At 44.4% G+C, this 12,371-nt stretch overlaps 1 protein-coding gene across 6 annotated transcripts in view; it reads left to right on the plus strand.

Annotated features, from left to right (window-relative positions):
• Positions 1-12,371, plus strand: part of mpp7a (MAGUK p55 scaffold protein 7a) — a 175,035-nt gene that overhangs the window by 65,102 nt on the left and 97,562 nt on the right. For all 6 annotated transcript variants that reach the window (XM_088072300.1, XM_088072301.1, XM_088072302.1 and 3 more), the window contains one exon: positions 10,111-10,188. In XM_088072300.1, coding sequence (XP_087928426.1) covers positions 10,111-10,188 — 78 coding nt within the window. The remainder of the gene's footprint in view (positions 1-10,110; positions 10,189-12,371) is intronic.

Consider the following 12,371-nt stretch of genomic DNA (forward strand, 5'->3'; position numbering starts at 1 on the left):
GGCAGAGGGTGCATCTAGGATATTTTTGCTCCATTTTTGCACAGTGGGATGAGGTGAAGACACATCATCAATCTGTCTTCCCATATACAGTCTATGGGAAAAAAAAAAACTTCACATGCCCAAATAGTCAGAATGGAATGATCCCTGATTTCATAACCACATTTTCCTGCAACTGTGACCATTTGACTGTAAGATCGGCAGTTGAATCAGGCTCCTCCAGTCAAATTGTTGAATGAGTCCACTGTTCTGGGTCACTCCTTTATAAAAAGATCTGATACAGTAGGAAAAGTTATAACAGCCTCAGGCCAGACAGACAATATCTGTTTTAACATTGGATCTGGAATCTCTCTAAAATCTAAGTTACCCGCCTTTACAGTCACATCCTTCCTGCTGCTGATCTCTCCTGCTCATGAAAACACACACTTGCACCTTTGCTTTACACTCCTTTATTCGCCCTCCTCCCGTGCGGTCTCATTCATACATCACAAAGTTTATTGTCATTCCAACAGTCTACCCACCCAGATCCTCTGACTCCCCCTCTGCCAGCATGAATGGGCCTGTGGTCCGATTACTGCCTGTTAAACTAGATAGCTGCAGAGTTTAGGGGAGAAGATGAGCAAACTTGATATCTTTATATGCTCGCAGACAGACCGAGGTAATGAATGTAACACATTCTGTCTGATCTAACCTCATATTCACTTGGGATTCTCTACAAACCACAGCCAATTTCCTTCATCTCGTCTATTGGAGAGGGAACAGAAAGGGTTTGTACTATTAATCAGTGTGTTTATCTGTCACTATTCAACCAGCAAATACATGTAACAACTACTTCAGCTTTTTTCTTCCTCGCTGATTTAGCCGAGAATGCTTTAGTGCTCAATTTACCAAGAAAACGTTTCTAATTGTTCGAGCTACTTTTGACTGTATCCTTTGTATATGTATTTTAAAAGAATGCCCAACATTGTGTTCATGTGCTGGCATGGTATATTTCCCCCCTTAGGTGGTCTCTTTTGCTCCGCAGCCAGAATCATTATGTCACAGAGACGATTGAGAGAGAAAAATGGACATAATTTTCGTCCCCTCCCTTTACAGAAATCATTTCAGTGTAAGCATGTTTGTTCAGGATCCAGGGTTGTAACGCGCCAATGTGAGCGTGTAAAAGTGCCCTGAATTATGGCATACCTCAGACGCTGAAGCATAAACCTCGATGTCGGGACTTGAGGAAACCAGAAGGGTTTCATTTGATGCCTGGATTGTTATGGATGGCCGAAGAATAAGGCCTCTTGAACATGGATAATGATGGGCAGGCCCTGTGCATGTTCAGGCTCCCATTCTCGCCGGCCCCAAAGAAAACACTGCATAGTGTGGGGGCAGATAGAATGATGCTAATGAAGGTGGCATTATGTTTCTGTGATATTTAGCCAGGCATAAGGGTGGAGCTCCCAGAATTCACCTAGCCCTCTAACCACCCCTGATTATACCTGGCTAAACTTTCAAGAGGAACTCAAAGGGGAGAACGTGTTGGTGCTGTTCAGACAAAAGCACCATGTCCTCACAGGATCTTTACCTGGACTTCAGGAAACTTTGAACCAAATGCTAGAAGAATTTGTACTTAAAATATCCACAAAGTGAAGAATTTTCCACTGCAATGTTCTTAATCACTGATATTCTATTACCTTATTACAAACCTGTATCGGGGAATCTGAATAGAAGACCGTTTGAATTACAAAATGTGAGCATCTTTTGGTTTACTTACCAATCTTTGACTCATGTGTGGTAACTGCAAGACTTACAATAATGATGATAGTGAGAATGTATGATAATATCTGTGCGTCATCGGCTGATATTGGTGGAATCGGAATCGTCAAACATGCTTTTTCTTATTTTGCACATTAATTCTACATTTCCACAATATTGCATTTTTTGAAAAGCATTGTTTTTCATGTCTCCATCTAATGATTAGAGTATGCATAAAATGATGCCCTCCACAACAGAAGAGACTTGATGATCATTAAAATTTGGTAGAGAAAAAATTTGAATATATTGATATCAGTATTGGTTATCGGCCAAATGAGCTGTTATGTATCGGCATATTGGATATTTGCAAAAAAACAATATCGTGCATCCCTAGTTGATTATCAATGTAACCAGATCAGTGGCCATGGATGGATGGATGGACAGATGGATGGATGGATATGAAGTAAAAAGATGTATCTGCAATTGCCACTCTACCAATGGCACAAAGGTGGACAGATCTTGAAAGCAGTTTTCCCTCTCTCTATCCTGTCTTTTTTTATTTTTGTTTAACCGGATTACAAAGTGGAGTTCAACAAATTGAGCTTAGGGATTGTCAAACACTGGCATGTCAGATTTGTGTGTGTACAAGAGAAAAAGAAAAATCAACTCCCTAAATGCCATTATGAAATTTGAATACCACTTTGTTCAAATGCCAGCGAGCTATTGAGTGGCTCTCACTTTGTCAGTACAATTCAGCAAGTATTAGTTGAGGTCTGAGCTAATGTGACCCAATTCGCTATTGCTACTGTGGCAGAATAAATACTCCCAGTACAATACATTTATGGTCATGTCTCGCCATCGCAGCCACAATATTAAATCTGTGATCAAATACGTCAGTGTAACATCAAAGAACCACATTTTTTCTTCACCACAGTGAGCCTATTTTGAACCTTTTTTCTTACCCTTCCTTTTTATTCAATTGAGAGAAACCGAGCTGCTTTTAGCGTCTCTTATCGTTAACGTGGAGGCGTAAGTGGAAACTGCCCCGCTCCAGACAAGCAGAACTATGTGTTTCCTCTGCTTTCTACTTGGTACAGAGACGTGAGCCAGCCTGTCAGCTAGCGAGCCAAATGGACAGACAGGGAGACTTTGAAACACACATACAGAAGTACAGAACAACCATCTCGCCTTACAGCGGAGACCAGCGCTTAGAAGCAACGTTCAGGTGAACATGGCTAACGTCAGTGGCACACCATTAATAAAACCTTAATTGTCCCCTTCCTCTAAAGCCCCAACACCAAATCTCCACAGAGTCCATCTTTTCTTCCACGAGGCTGTGAAGGGGATACTTTGGGACTGGCTAAACAGCAGAGAGAAAACACACACATCATGTTAATCTGACAGGCTCGGCAGACCAGGTCGCTCATATGGAAACGCTCAAGCCTCACCTGGGTAATTATGAAGCATCAGTTTCTGGTCAGTCCGTCTGAAGGGAGAGAGAAGGACCAGGGGAAGAGGTGTCAAAGATGGAAAGAGAGACAAGGAAGAAGACGACCTACATGGAGACTTATACCAGATTTAAGTTATTTCTGTCTCTCCTCACCTGTCCGCATCAGACGGTTGGGACAACCTCTCCCGTCCCTCCTAATCCTATTATGTCACAGAGATGAAACAAATATCTTCTAATATCGTCTTTCAGCAGGGTCCGGGGCTCACAAGTCCTCCTCATTTTGCAGACTTTTCATCGGTGCAGCATCGGTGCTGACATGTAATGTGAGCGCTGGCGTGTATAGCTAGCATGGCTAAAGCGACGCAGACAGTTCCCCTCTTTTCAATTAAAGGGAGTTACTCGAGTGTGCTTTCTATAAATTCCACCACACTCACTGTTCCCCTGCCAAGTTCCAGCTCCACAAAAAAGCCACAGGAAATATAATACAATATTCAATTTCCACCTGCCTCAGGTGGGGCTCTCCTTAAAGACCAAGTTTCTGTCAGCAGGCCTTTAGCCAGGCCCTGAGATCCCTCATTTTGTGGTCAGTCAGTTTTCCCTTAAATTCTGCTCCTGTTAGTTGCTAATAGGCTTGGCACTTGCGACATTGTTACACAGCAACATTGATGTGGGCTTGCCAGTTTGTTCTTCAGCTACAGGCCTTTAATGACATGTAAAGGTGCTGCAGCTGACGCTCGTACCCAAGTGGAAAGTTTTAGCTATTTTTGGTAAATGAGCTCATTTTCAGACAAACTGGACTGTATTCCTTGAGTTCCAGACTTGGTATCCCATGAATAACTGGATCGCGCTTTAGGTAGCCCTCCAAGTTTCATGACTCACCCTGTAATGTCCATCAACTCCACTCCTTCACAACAGTCTTAGACTTGCCCTTTGGGCGCATATCTTATCCTTTCCACACCTCAAAACATACATTGCTCCAGGTCCCCATTACCAAGGAAGATCACAAAAAGGAAATTGTTCTAAACCTCTCACCCTGCTGCAATAGCTCTGTGTGAGTCATTGAACCCCACACCCTGCATGCAGCAATAAAACCTGGATAATCGTCTCTGGTTCAGGACTCTGTCTGTAAACTTATACCACCTCAGAGATCCACTCGTACTGTCTGTGGTCAGCACGTTCTGTGCACCGATCGCCTCTGAACTCTATATTTATTATTTCGGGGGGGAACAGTAACCCTCATGGGGAGTTAAGCAAATACCTGCAGGCTGCTTGGGAGAAAGGAGCTTCTACCGTTAAAAAGGGATGACCTTCATATTCATCTAGCTGCCTGAGCAACTGTTTGTCAACTCAGAGTAGATTCTTGTATTCTTATTATGGTAGTCATTATAATTCATAGAATTAAGCAGATTCTGGTTACAGTGATTCAGCTTGCCATTTGTTGCTGGAAAGTATTCTTTCTGACACAAGCCGGGTGGTTATTTATGGTTTGAAAACCTCTCTTGAATCCAGAATAAATCCCCGTCCTTGCAACGTTATACTCTGCGCTTAGGCTACCTTCCAAATATTTTCCTAGGAGTTTAATGGGGGACTACAGCATGAATTCGAAAGATCATGCTCATTGTCCACAAACAAGCACCTCTAAATCGAGCCAGGAGAGCTAGACGAACAGACGATGGATGAAGCCAGAGGTAAGGTTGTGATCGGGACAGGGGAAAGGAGGAGGGAAACTCCTTAGTGCAGCAGACAGGCTGCAGCACGGCCTGTTGACTACTGAATAACCTTAAAACTCATTGACTTGAACCATGTCTAGAGCACTGGGGGGACAGTGAAAAGGAGAAGAGGCCTACAGATCCACCAGTCCCCATTCTATCAGTCAAACGTCTGTGTTGGTAATCAAGGAAAATCTCTGGAGTGATCCCACAACCATTATTCCAGGTCACTTTGGTTGACCCCGATTTTGTCTTTCTTAGGGAAAAAAAAGGACTCAAAGTGAAACCAGAAGGTTTGCATGATACGAAGCCAATCTTAATAGGACATGGAGCATAGGAGCAATACACAGAATATGGAAAATGAGGTTCATGGTGCCATATAGTGTATTTATGGCTCCCACATGGCCCGAAAACTGCCTGAAGACATCAGGGGCTCACCTGGAGCTTTTAAAGGTAGTCCTCACAAATTTATATGTTGAATTGACTGCCTCAAAAGTACTCAAATCAATCTGATTGAGTAAGTCAGATGCATTTGTCCTGGCTTTATGCCCTCAGTCATTCAGAATCCTGCTTCCTAACCAAATAGCTGCTATACATCACATGAATGAGTTGCTTGATTGATATGTGCCATTTTCCTTGGAGATGTTTTTTTTTTTTTTTTTTGCTGCGCAGAGCTAGAGACTGAAACGCAAACAGAAAAATGGCAGCAGGAAGTTTATCTGTGTCTCAGGGCGGCCTTTGTACGTATAAGTGTGGCTGTGTCCTGCGCTTTTCTGGCCTTATGAAATCATGGAGGTGTATCAGGGGCCTCTGCTCCCTTTTCAGAGAGCTCAGAGAGAAAATGTATCCCCTATCTAAATGATGTGGCTGTCATGATGTTGGCCAGCTGCCCTGATCTCTCTCTCTCTCTCTGTATATCTCTCTTGTCCATTAGATCTACTGCTAGTTCTTAATTCTCCATCACATTCTCAAGGGCCTTTTCTGCAAAAAATGAAATGACCACAGGCACCAGACAACTTTGTATGGGGTCATGGTCATTGAAATGTGTTGGATTTGAGTGAATTATTTGCCTAACAATGTGAGGATACACAAAACCAATCATATTTGCCCATTAATCAGTTGATTACCTGCTGTCCTTAAGACCCTGAATGCCCTGTTTGGAACCAGGATCCTTGTCCAGAACAACAGTTTTAATTGGCTTAGACAATTAAAGATTAGAAAAAAGTAAAACAATATTTCTCAAAAAAGCACATTAACAGGATCATAGATCTTGTCCTTGAGAAATTGGTATTGCTGATGCGTTGTTTATATTTCTAAATAAATGACACTGGGTTGAATCCAATTTTGGTTGCACAAACTCTCATTAGTAAGATCAGCCAGTTGCACCCTTAAGAATAGAGGATGGTACTGTCATCTGCAAGACTGTTCATGAACCACAGCACAATGTCCAGGACCTGATGCCATCATACCGGGGCTAAAGCCAACACTTTGTAATTTAATGTAACAGAAGAAAAAGCTTCAGCTCCTTGAGTAAGCATATCATTTCACAGCTATTCCTGTTGTAACCCTCCACTTCTGTCTGTAATCCCCGTTTCCCGTCTCCCTAACTCGGTCTAGTCTACCATGCCACAGTGCCTTGACAAGGTGTTCTGGATCAGACCAAGAGACTAGACCCAGGTGGATTAACGTAAGCTTGATACTGGATCCGCTCCGGTGGGTAGATTTAGTAACAGGAGTAGGAGAAAGATCGTCAACCCCAACTGGTCCGACCTGAAGTTTTCTGGGCAGTGGACATTAACCAGAGGCCTTGCAGGACTCAAAAACAGAAACACTATCCAGCCCTGTGATCTCCAGACCTCTCCTTCTCCTTCCATCAGCACACCTCTCCATCTATCAAGCTCTCGCTCTCTTGCACGCTCACTCCCTCTTTCTGCGCCAGACATTGCTTGCTGTAGTGTGTCTGGATTAGTGTTTGCGAGGCTTTTTTTCTGAGCTTATACGTCCACGTTGACAATCAGCTCCAGGCAGTCATTGTTCTTCTTACTGTTTGATCATGGAGAGAACATAAATACTGTCTGAATTTTATTGCTAAAGGTTTCTTGGAAGGTCCTCAAGGTTTCTGACCCTTAACCTTAACAGTGATCCTGAGCAGTGGTTTCAGCTCTCGTCTGAGGACGATGAAGATGGATGTTATGTTTTTCTTCCAGTCCATCCTTGTTGGAATTTTTCCATATCAGTTCTTACCTGTGTTAGTGTTTTTCTTCACTTTCTTTTCTCCTCATGTGTTGCTGTGTGTATTTTAAGCCCGCAGGGTATTTCTGGAAGCAAACACAACTTAGCCCGAGGCCTCTGTGGAGATGGTACACACACTGCTCCTTTTGTAAGCATTTTTTTTTTTAAGCTTTCAGTGAAGGTGCACATTCATTCATCTTTTCTCAGCCTCTACTTCAAGAGAGCTTTCCTTCCCGGAGTTTTGAGCATCCTGATCCCGATTCTTCTTCCTTATTTTACATTAAAGTAGCACAACATTTCTCATCGGAGAATCTTCAGAATCCTGGTCTTTGATTCGCTTGTGTGTCCAGGAGTCACACTCTGGTTTGAGCTAAGCCCTCCTTGGCTGCAGCACACTGTCTCTCACTGTTTCTTTTTTCTTTTAATTCCACCAGGCCACTTCTCCCGTTTGCCAGGAGCACTGCTGCCTCACCAAAGGGACAGAGAACGCGCTATGCAAAAAGCGGGGTAATGACTTTAAAATACATTACTGCGTCATGGACAGGCACTTGGAAAGTGTCCTGAACTGTAAATAAAAGCATTTCAATCTCGCATTTGCTCAGCGAGCAAAGGAGAAATTCCACAGTAACTAAGTAAGTCGAGGTGGTGGAGCAACAACTACCTAAGCAGATGTCACTAGGACTGTGGTATGTTGGAGCGCTGAAGACACTGGCAACCTCTCTCATTTATTTCATCTGTTTTCTTACAAAGATGATGAGGACAGATGAAGTAACCGGAGCTGCCTGCCTGGCTTTTTAACGGCCTTCTGCTGTAGAAGAACAGACAGAGGAGTCGCAGCACAGGGTGGAGTTGTTGGGACTTCATGAACAGTGGGAGAAATAACTGTTCAAATATGACGTGGCTATGTGAAATTAAACAGATGAGGAGAAAAATTTCCAGGAATTGCCCTTGAGTGGCTGTCTTAAGTATGATGCCATAAAACATGGAACGCACTGACAGCAGTTTAACTCAGTACCACTTAAACAGCGGCGGCTGCTCATGTTAGCTGCACTCCAAGCTTGTTCTAAATTTAATCTCCGTCCCGAGCCTTATCGCGGTAGTCATGCAAATTCCAGCACCTCTCTAGGCCGTTACAAACCTCTTTCTGCTACCACTTGTTGAACTTCACCTCCCATCTGGGGTCCTCAAGTCGCAACTTTCTGCTCTCTACAGCAGAGCCGAGCAACCATCTGCCTCCCTAGGGCCTTCGACAGATTACCTCCTCGACGCGCCTAATGCGCCATGTTTTATAGCCGAGTAATGTCGGCTTTACACAGGGATTTGAACCTCTAAGCTGACCTTGAAACATGGCTGCTCTGCTGGCTGAGACACAGTCCTAACCGGTCATGATTTATCACGGCAGACTGCGTGGATAAGTCAAGCTGAAATGGCTCCACCTGTTTAAGGCCAACAGTTGAGCCGGAGGTTTGACGGGCAGAGAGGGGCGTGCATATGCAAAGGCATTTATCGCATAGTTGTGCTGCATTTTTCTCACCAGACAGTGCCTTTGGAGTGCTGACATGGTGTGTTGTGGATGACATCATGGAAGCTGGTGGTTATCAAAGACAGATGACAGCTTGAAAAGATTCACATGAACTTAACTGCACTTTTTGCAAGTCTTTTTGTGATTCAGACTCTTCCCAAACTCTCATTTCGAGTAGAAATGTCATCTTGTGATTGTGTCATCTGACAGTGTCCACAGAGCTGCTACTGTGCAGTGCTGTCTAGTTAAAAATGGTTTGTGTAGCGAGGAGGGAAATAATATGTCTAACAATCCGAAAACAGATGTTTTAATTGCACGCAGCATCTGTAGCCGCTCACAGTGACAGCAAACAAACTGCTTTCCTTGTCACTCTCTGTCGCAAATTGACACAGCTCCATCTCTGTGTGTGTGTGTGTGTGTGTGTGTGTGTGTGTGTGTGTGTGTGTGTGTGTGTGTGTGTGTGTGTTTGCACCCACATGTGTGGATTTGGCCACCGAGTTGGCCCAGGAGCCTCTCTGTCACTCTCTCCAAAGCCAGAGGGCCTTCTGTTCCACCATCGTGCTGGAATGCTTTGTGGGACATCCAGCTGGAGGCTCCAGGACCGGGGCCCAGCTATCCGTCAGAGCCGTGGCCCAGCTCCCCTTCACCATGCCGGGCTGAGGAGAGACTCAGGAGTGGCTGCTGAGAGGATAGTTGTCCCTGTCTGTTCGCTGATGGGACCTGACAGACGCCTGTAGGCTGTCAACACATTCCCACACAGCTGCTCTTAAATCGCAAATGGGATGTTTTGCGTGTGTGTGTGTGTAGGCCGGAGCACAAGTATGTCACCGTTTGTATAAATTATTCCATCCCTGCTCCACATATCAGTTTTTTGAGCGATGAAGTGTTTTTGCGTGTAAATGAGTAAACGTTAACACACGAGTCGGGCCTACTTTTCCATTTTAGTGAGTCTCCAGAGATACGGCTTTGTCTCTCAACATTGTGCAGTTGCAGTGTTGGGGCTGATAAGGAAATGTTTAGCCAATTTAACCAGACTGTTGAAATGATTTGGAATCCTCACAGGGCCACTAGGGCATATCAAATGCATGGTGGAAAAATGGGATTGTTTGTACAGTGGCGGAGCGAGCTGAAATACTTAGAAGCACTCTGTTGTGCTCAGTCGAGGGAGTCTTGTGTGAAAGAGCCGTGCGTGCGTGTGTGCACGCGTTTTTGGTGTGATTGCTTGCCGTTTTGATCTCCTGTGAGTGTGTGCGAGTAGAACATGGTGTGGAGGGAGGCTGTACATGTTTTCAAACATGTGTGCTTGTAGCAGCGCACATGGGTTGTAGTGTGCAGACTTTGCTTGCACGTGTGTGTGTGTTTGCTCAGAGGCCGCGCCGTGGCCTCTGCGGCCCGACACTGACCTCCTTCCTCTCTCTCTCTTTCGCTCACTTACTGATGAACACAATCTGTCCTTTCAGATCCACGAACAGCTGCAGCACTACGAACAGAGCAAACCCGTCCCCGTCCTGGACAGCGCTGCAGCTCTCGCCCATGAAGTAAGTTCTTTTTTTGGAAGAAAGGCTTCCGTTTATGTTGTTGCACATGCTGATGGGTGACAAATGAAAGGAGGAAACAACAGAAAGTGTCTCAGTGAGGTGTTGGACCATCGTGAACCTCCAAAAGTCTGTGAGACTCTACCTGAGGGATGAACATCATTCTTCCAAAATAAAAAAATTATAGGTGTCCAGTAGGTAGTATTACTATATAGGCCCCAATGTACAGTGTGATTCACATCATCATTACACTCATCAAACAAAGGGATGGTTAACAAGGTGTGATACTAAATCGATACCAAACTGGTTAGCACTGCAACATTATTAACCTATAAACGGTGCTGTCATCGATATTTATGTAATGTTAATTCATTCTAACTTAGCCATTCTTTTCAAATTCTTAACTTTCCCCCTAACAATGATGAATTTGCTGAAGATTGTGTTTGATGTTGTGTGACTGCGTGTTTACACCCTTTGCTGTGGGCTTAATTTACAAAATGTAATAAAAATGCAGCTAAATGCAATAAATGTTAAAAAAATAAAATGAATTAATAATAATAACTAAAAAGAAAACAGGTAGTTGCATGTAAAAGCAGCAACACCAGCAATTTCACATATCACTTACAAATAGAATAATCTATGAATCTACGAATTTTTACTCCCCAGTGTTGGTATCGGCCCAAAAAAATCCAGTATCGGTCGGACTTTAGTCATGACTTTATTTTTTGCTCCAAATTCCGAAGATTACTATCAATGAAAGTACTTGTAATGACAAGTATCGGTATCGATAAGCAGAATCACATTTAGCATCAGTGATATCCTAACAATACCCATTCCTAATCAAAGCATTCTGTTTCTGTTCGAATTAAACTCGAGTTTTCCTTTAATTTGTCACCTGTCTGACTCCCGTCTCGCTGATTGTGTTTGAAAATCAAGCAAACATGATTTGCATGTACATAAATCCAGAGAGTGTAAACAGGCGGGTCGTTTGTCTTGTTCTGCTGATTGAACACAAACAGATCACAAGTGCCTCTTTTTCACATGTCTCTAAAACACACTCACCCATACACACACTCACCACTCTTCCCAGTAGCGTGCAGTGGCCTTGCCAATGGTTGCCCTCTTTCACCTCTGACGCTGCAGCGACCTAAGCGCCGTCCCCTTTCTCGGTGTGTTTTTCTCGCTCGCTGTTACAAAAACATTACACTATCCCGTCTCTACGCCCACCACCGACTCCGCCGCCCACTCATTGCCCAACCATCTTGCCATACGCCACGAAATCGAAAATCCAGTTCTGCGAGGCCAGACCGATAATTTTCCTCGGGGCAGAAACCGGATGGAAAGGCCACTCATTCAGAGGAGAGCTGAAGATGGATGGGCACGCATGACAGCAGCAGAAAGATGACTGCGGTGTTGCATCGTGTAAACAGAGATTCGGGGGAGAAGAAGCGTCACCTGTGGCCTGCAGTCCGTCTTCATCAGTTAACCTGTAAATGAGGAGTCACCACACAGACAATAATAGCCCCGCGGGTGATGATTTTCTTCCACTGGCCCTGCTGCTCTCCTCAAGCTGTGAAAGAAATTTAGTCTGATTTATAGACTAAATGTCCGCCGTCCTGACATTTGTTACCGTATTGTTCGCCTGCGATATTTATCGAAAGCCACGTGTGCACACAAGCATGCAAGCTCACATCCACATGTGTACACACACACACACACATACACACACACACCTGTGTAAACCCAGGAACCAGCCTGGCACAGTGAACGGAGACCTTTTTTGCTGGTGTGCGGTTTTGTTTGAAATCCCCAGCTCTGTTTATTGTAATCAAAGTGCCTCCGACTATTCCACCCCCTTTCTGTAGAGCCCGCAGCCATACATCATCCTAATTAGTAGCGAGTCAAGGGAAAGACGAGAGAAAAGAGGGGCTGAAGTTTGTACAGTCGGTCGGGGTAAAGACCGAGGAGGAGAGACTTCACAGTGTCCTGAGACTGTCACGAAAAGAAAGGCCGTCTTGTGGTTCGGAGTGGTTTTCCTGACCTTACAGGCCGCAAGTGTCAGCGGAGGAGCCAGAACGTTCCATCCTGGTCGGGTCACACATGCCAGCACAGATGATGGCAGTCCCAATAGGCCCCTTAACCAAACCAGGATGGCCCAACTTGAATCTGTAGGGACATTACTCTCA

This window comes from Plectropomus leopardus, chromosome 21 (genome assembly GCF_026936395.1).
Source record: "Plectropomus leopardus strain MGB_pleo_1.0 chromosome 21, ASM2693639v1, whole genome shotgun sequence".
NCBI classification, from domain to species: Eukaryota; Metazoa; Chordata; class Actinopteri; order Perciformes; family Serranidae; genus Plectropomus; species Plectropomus leopardus.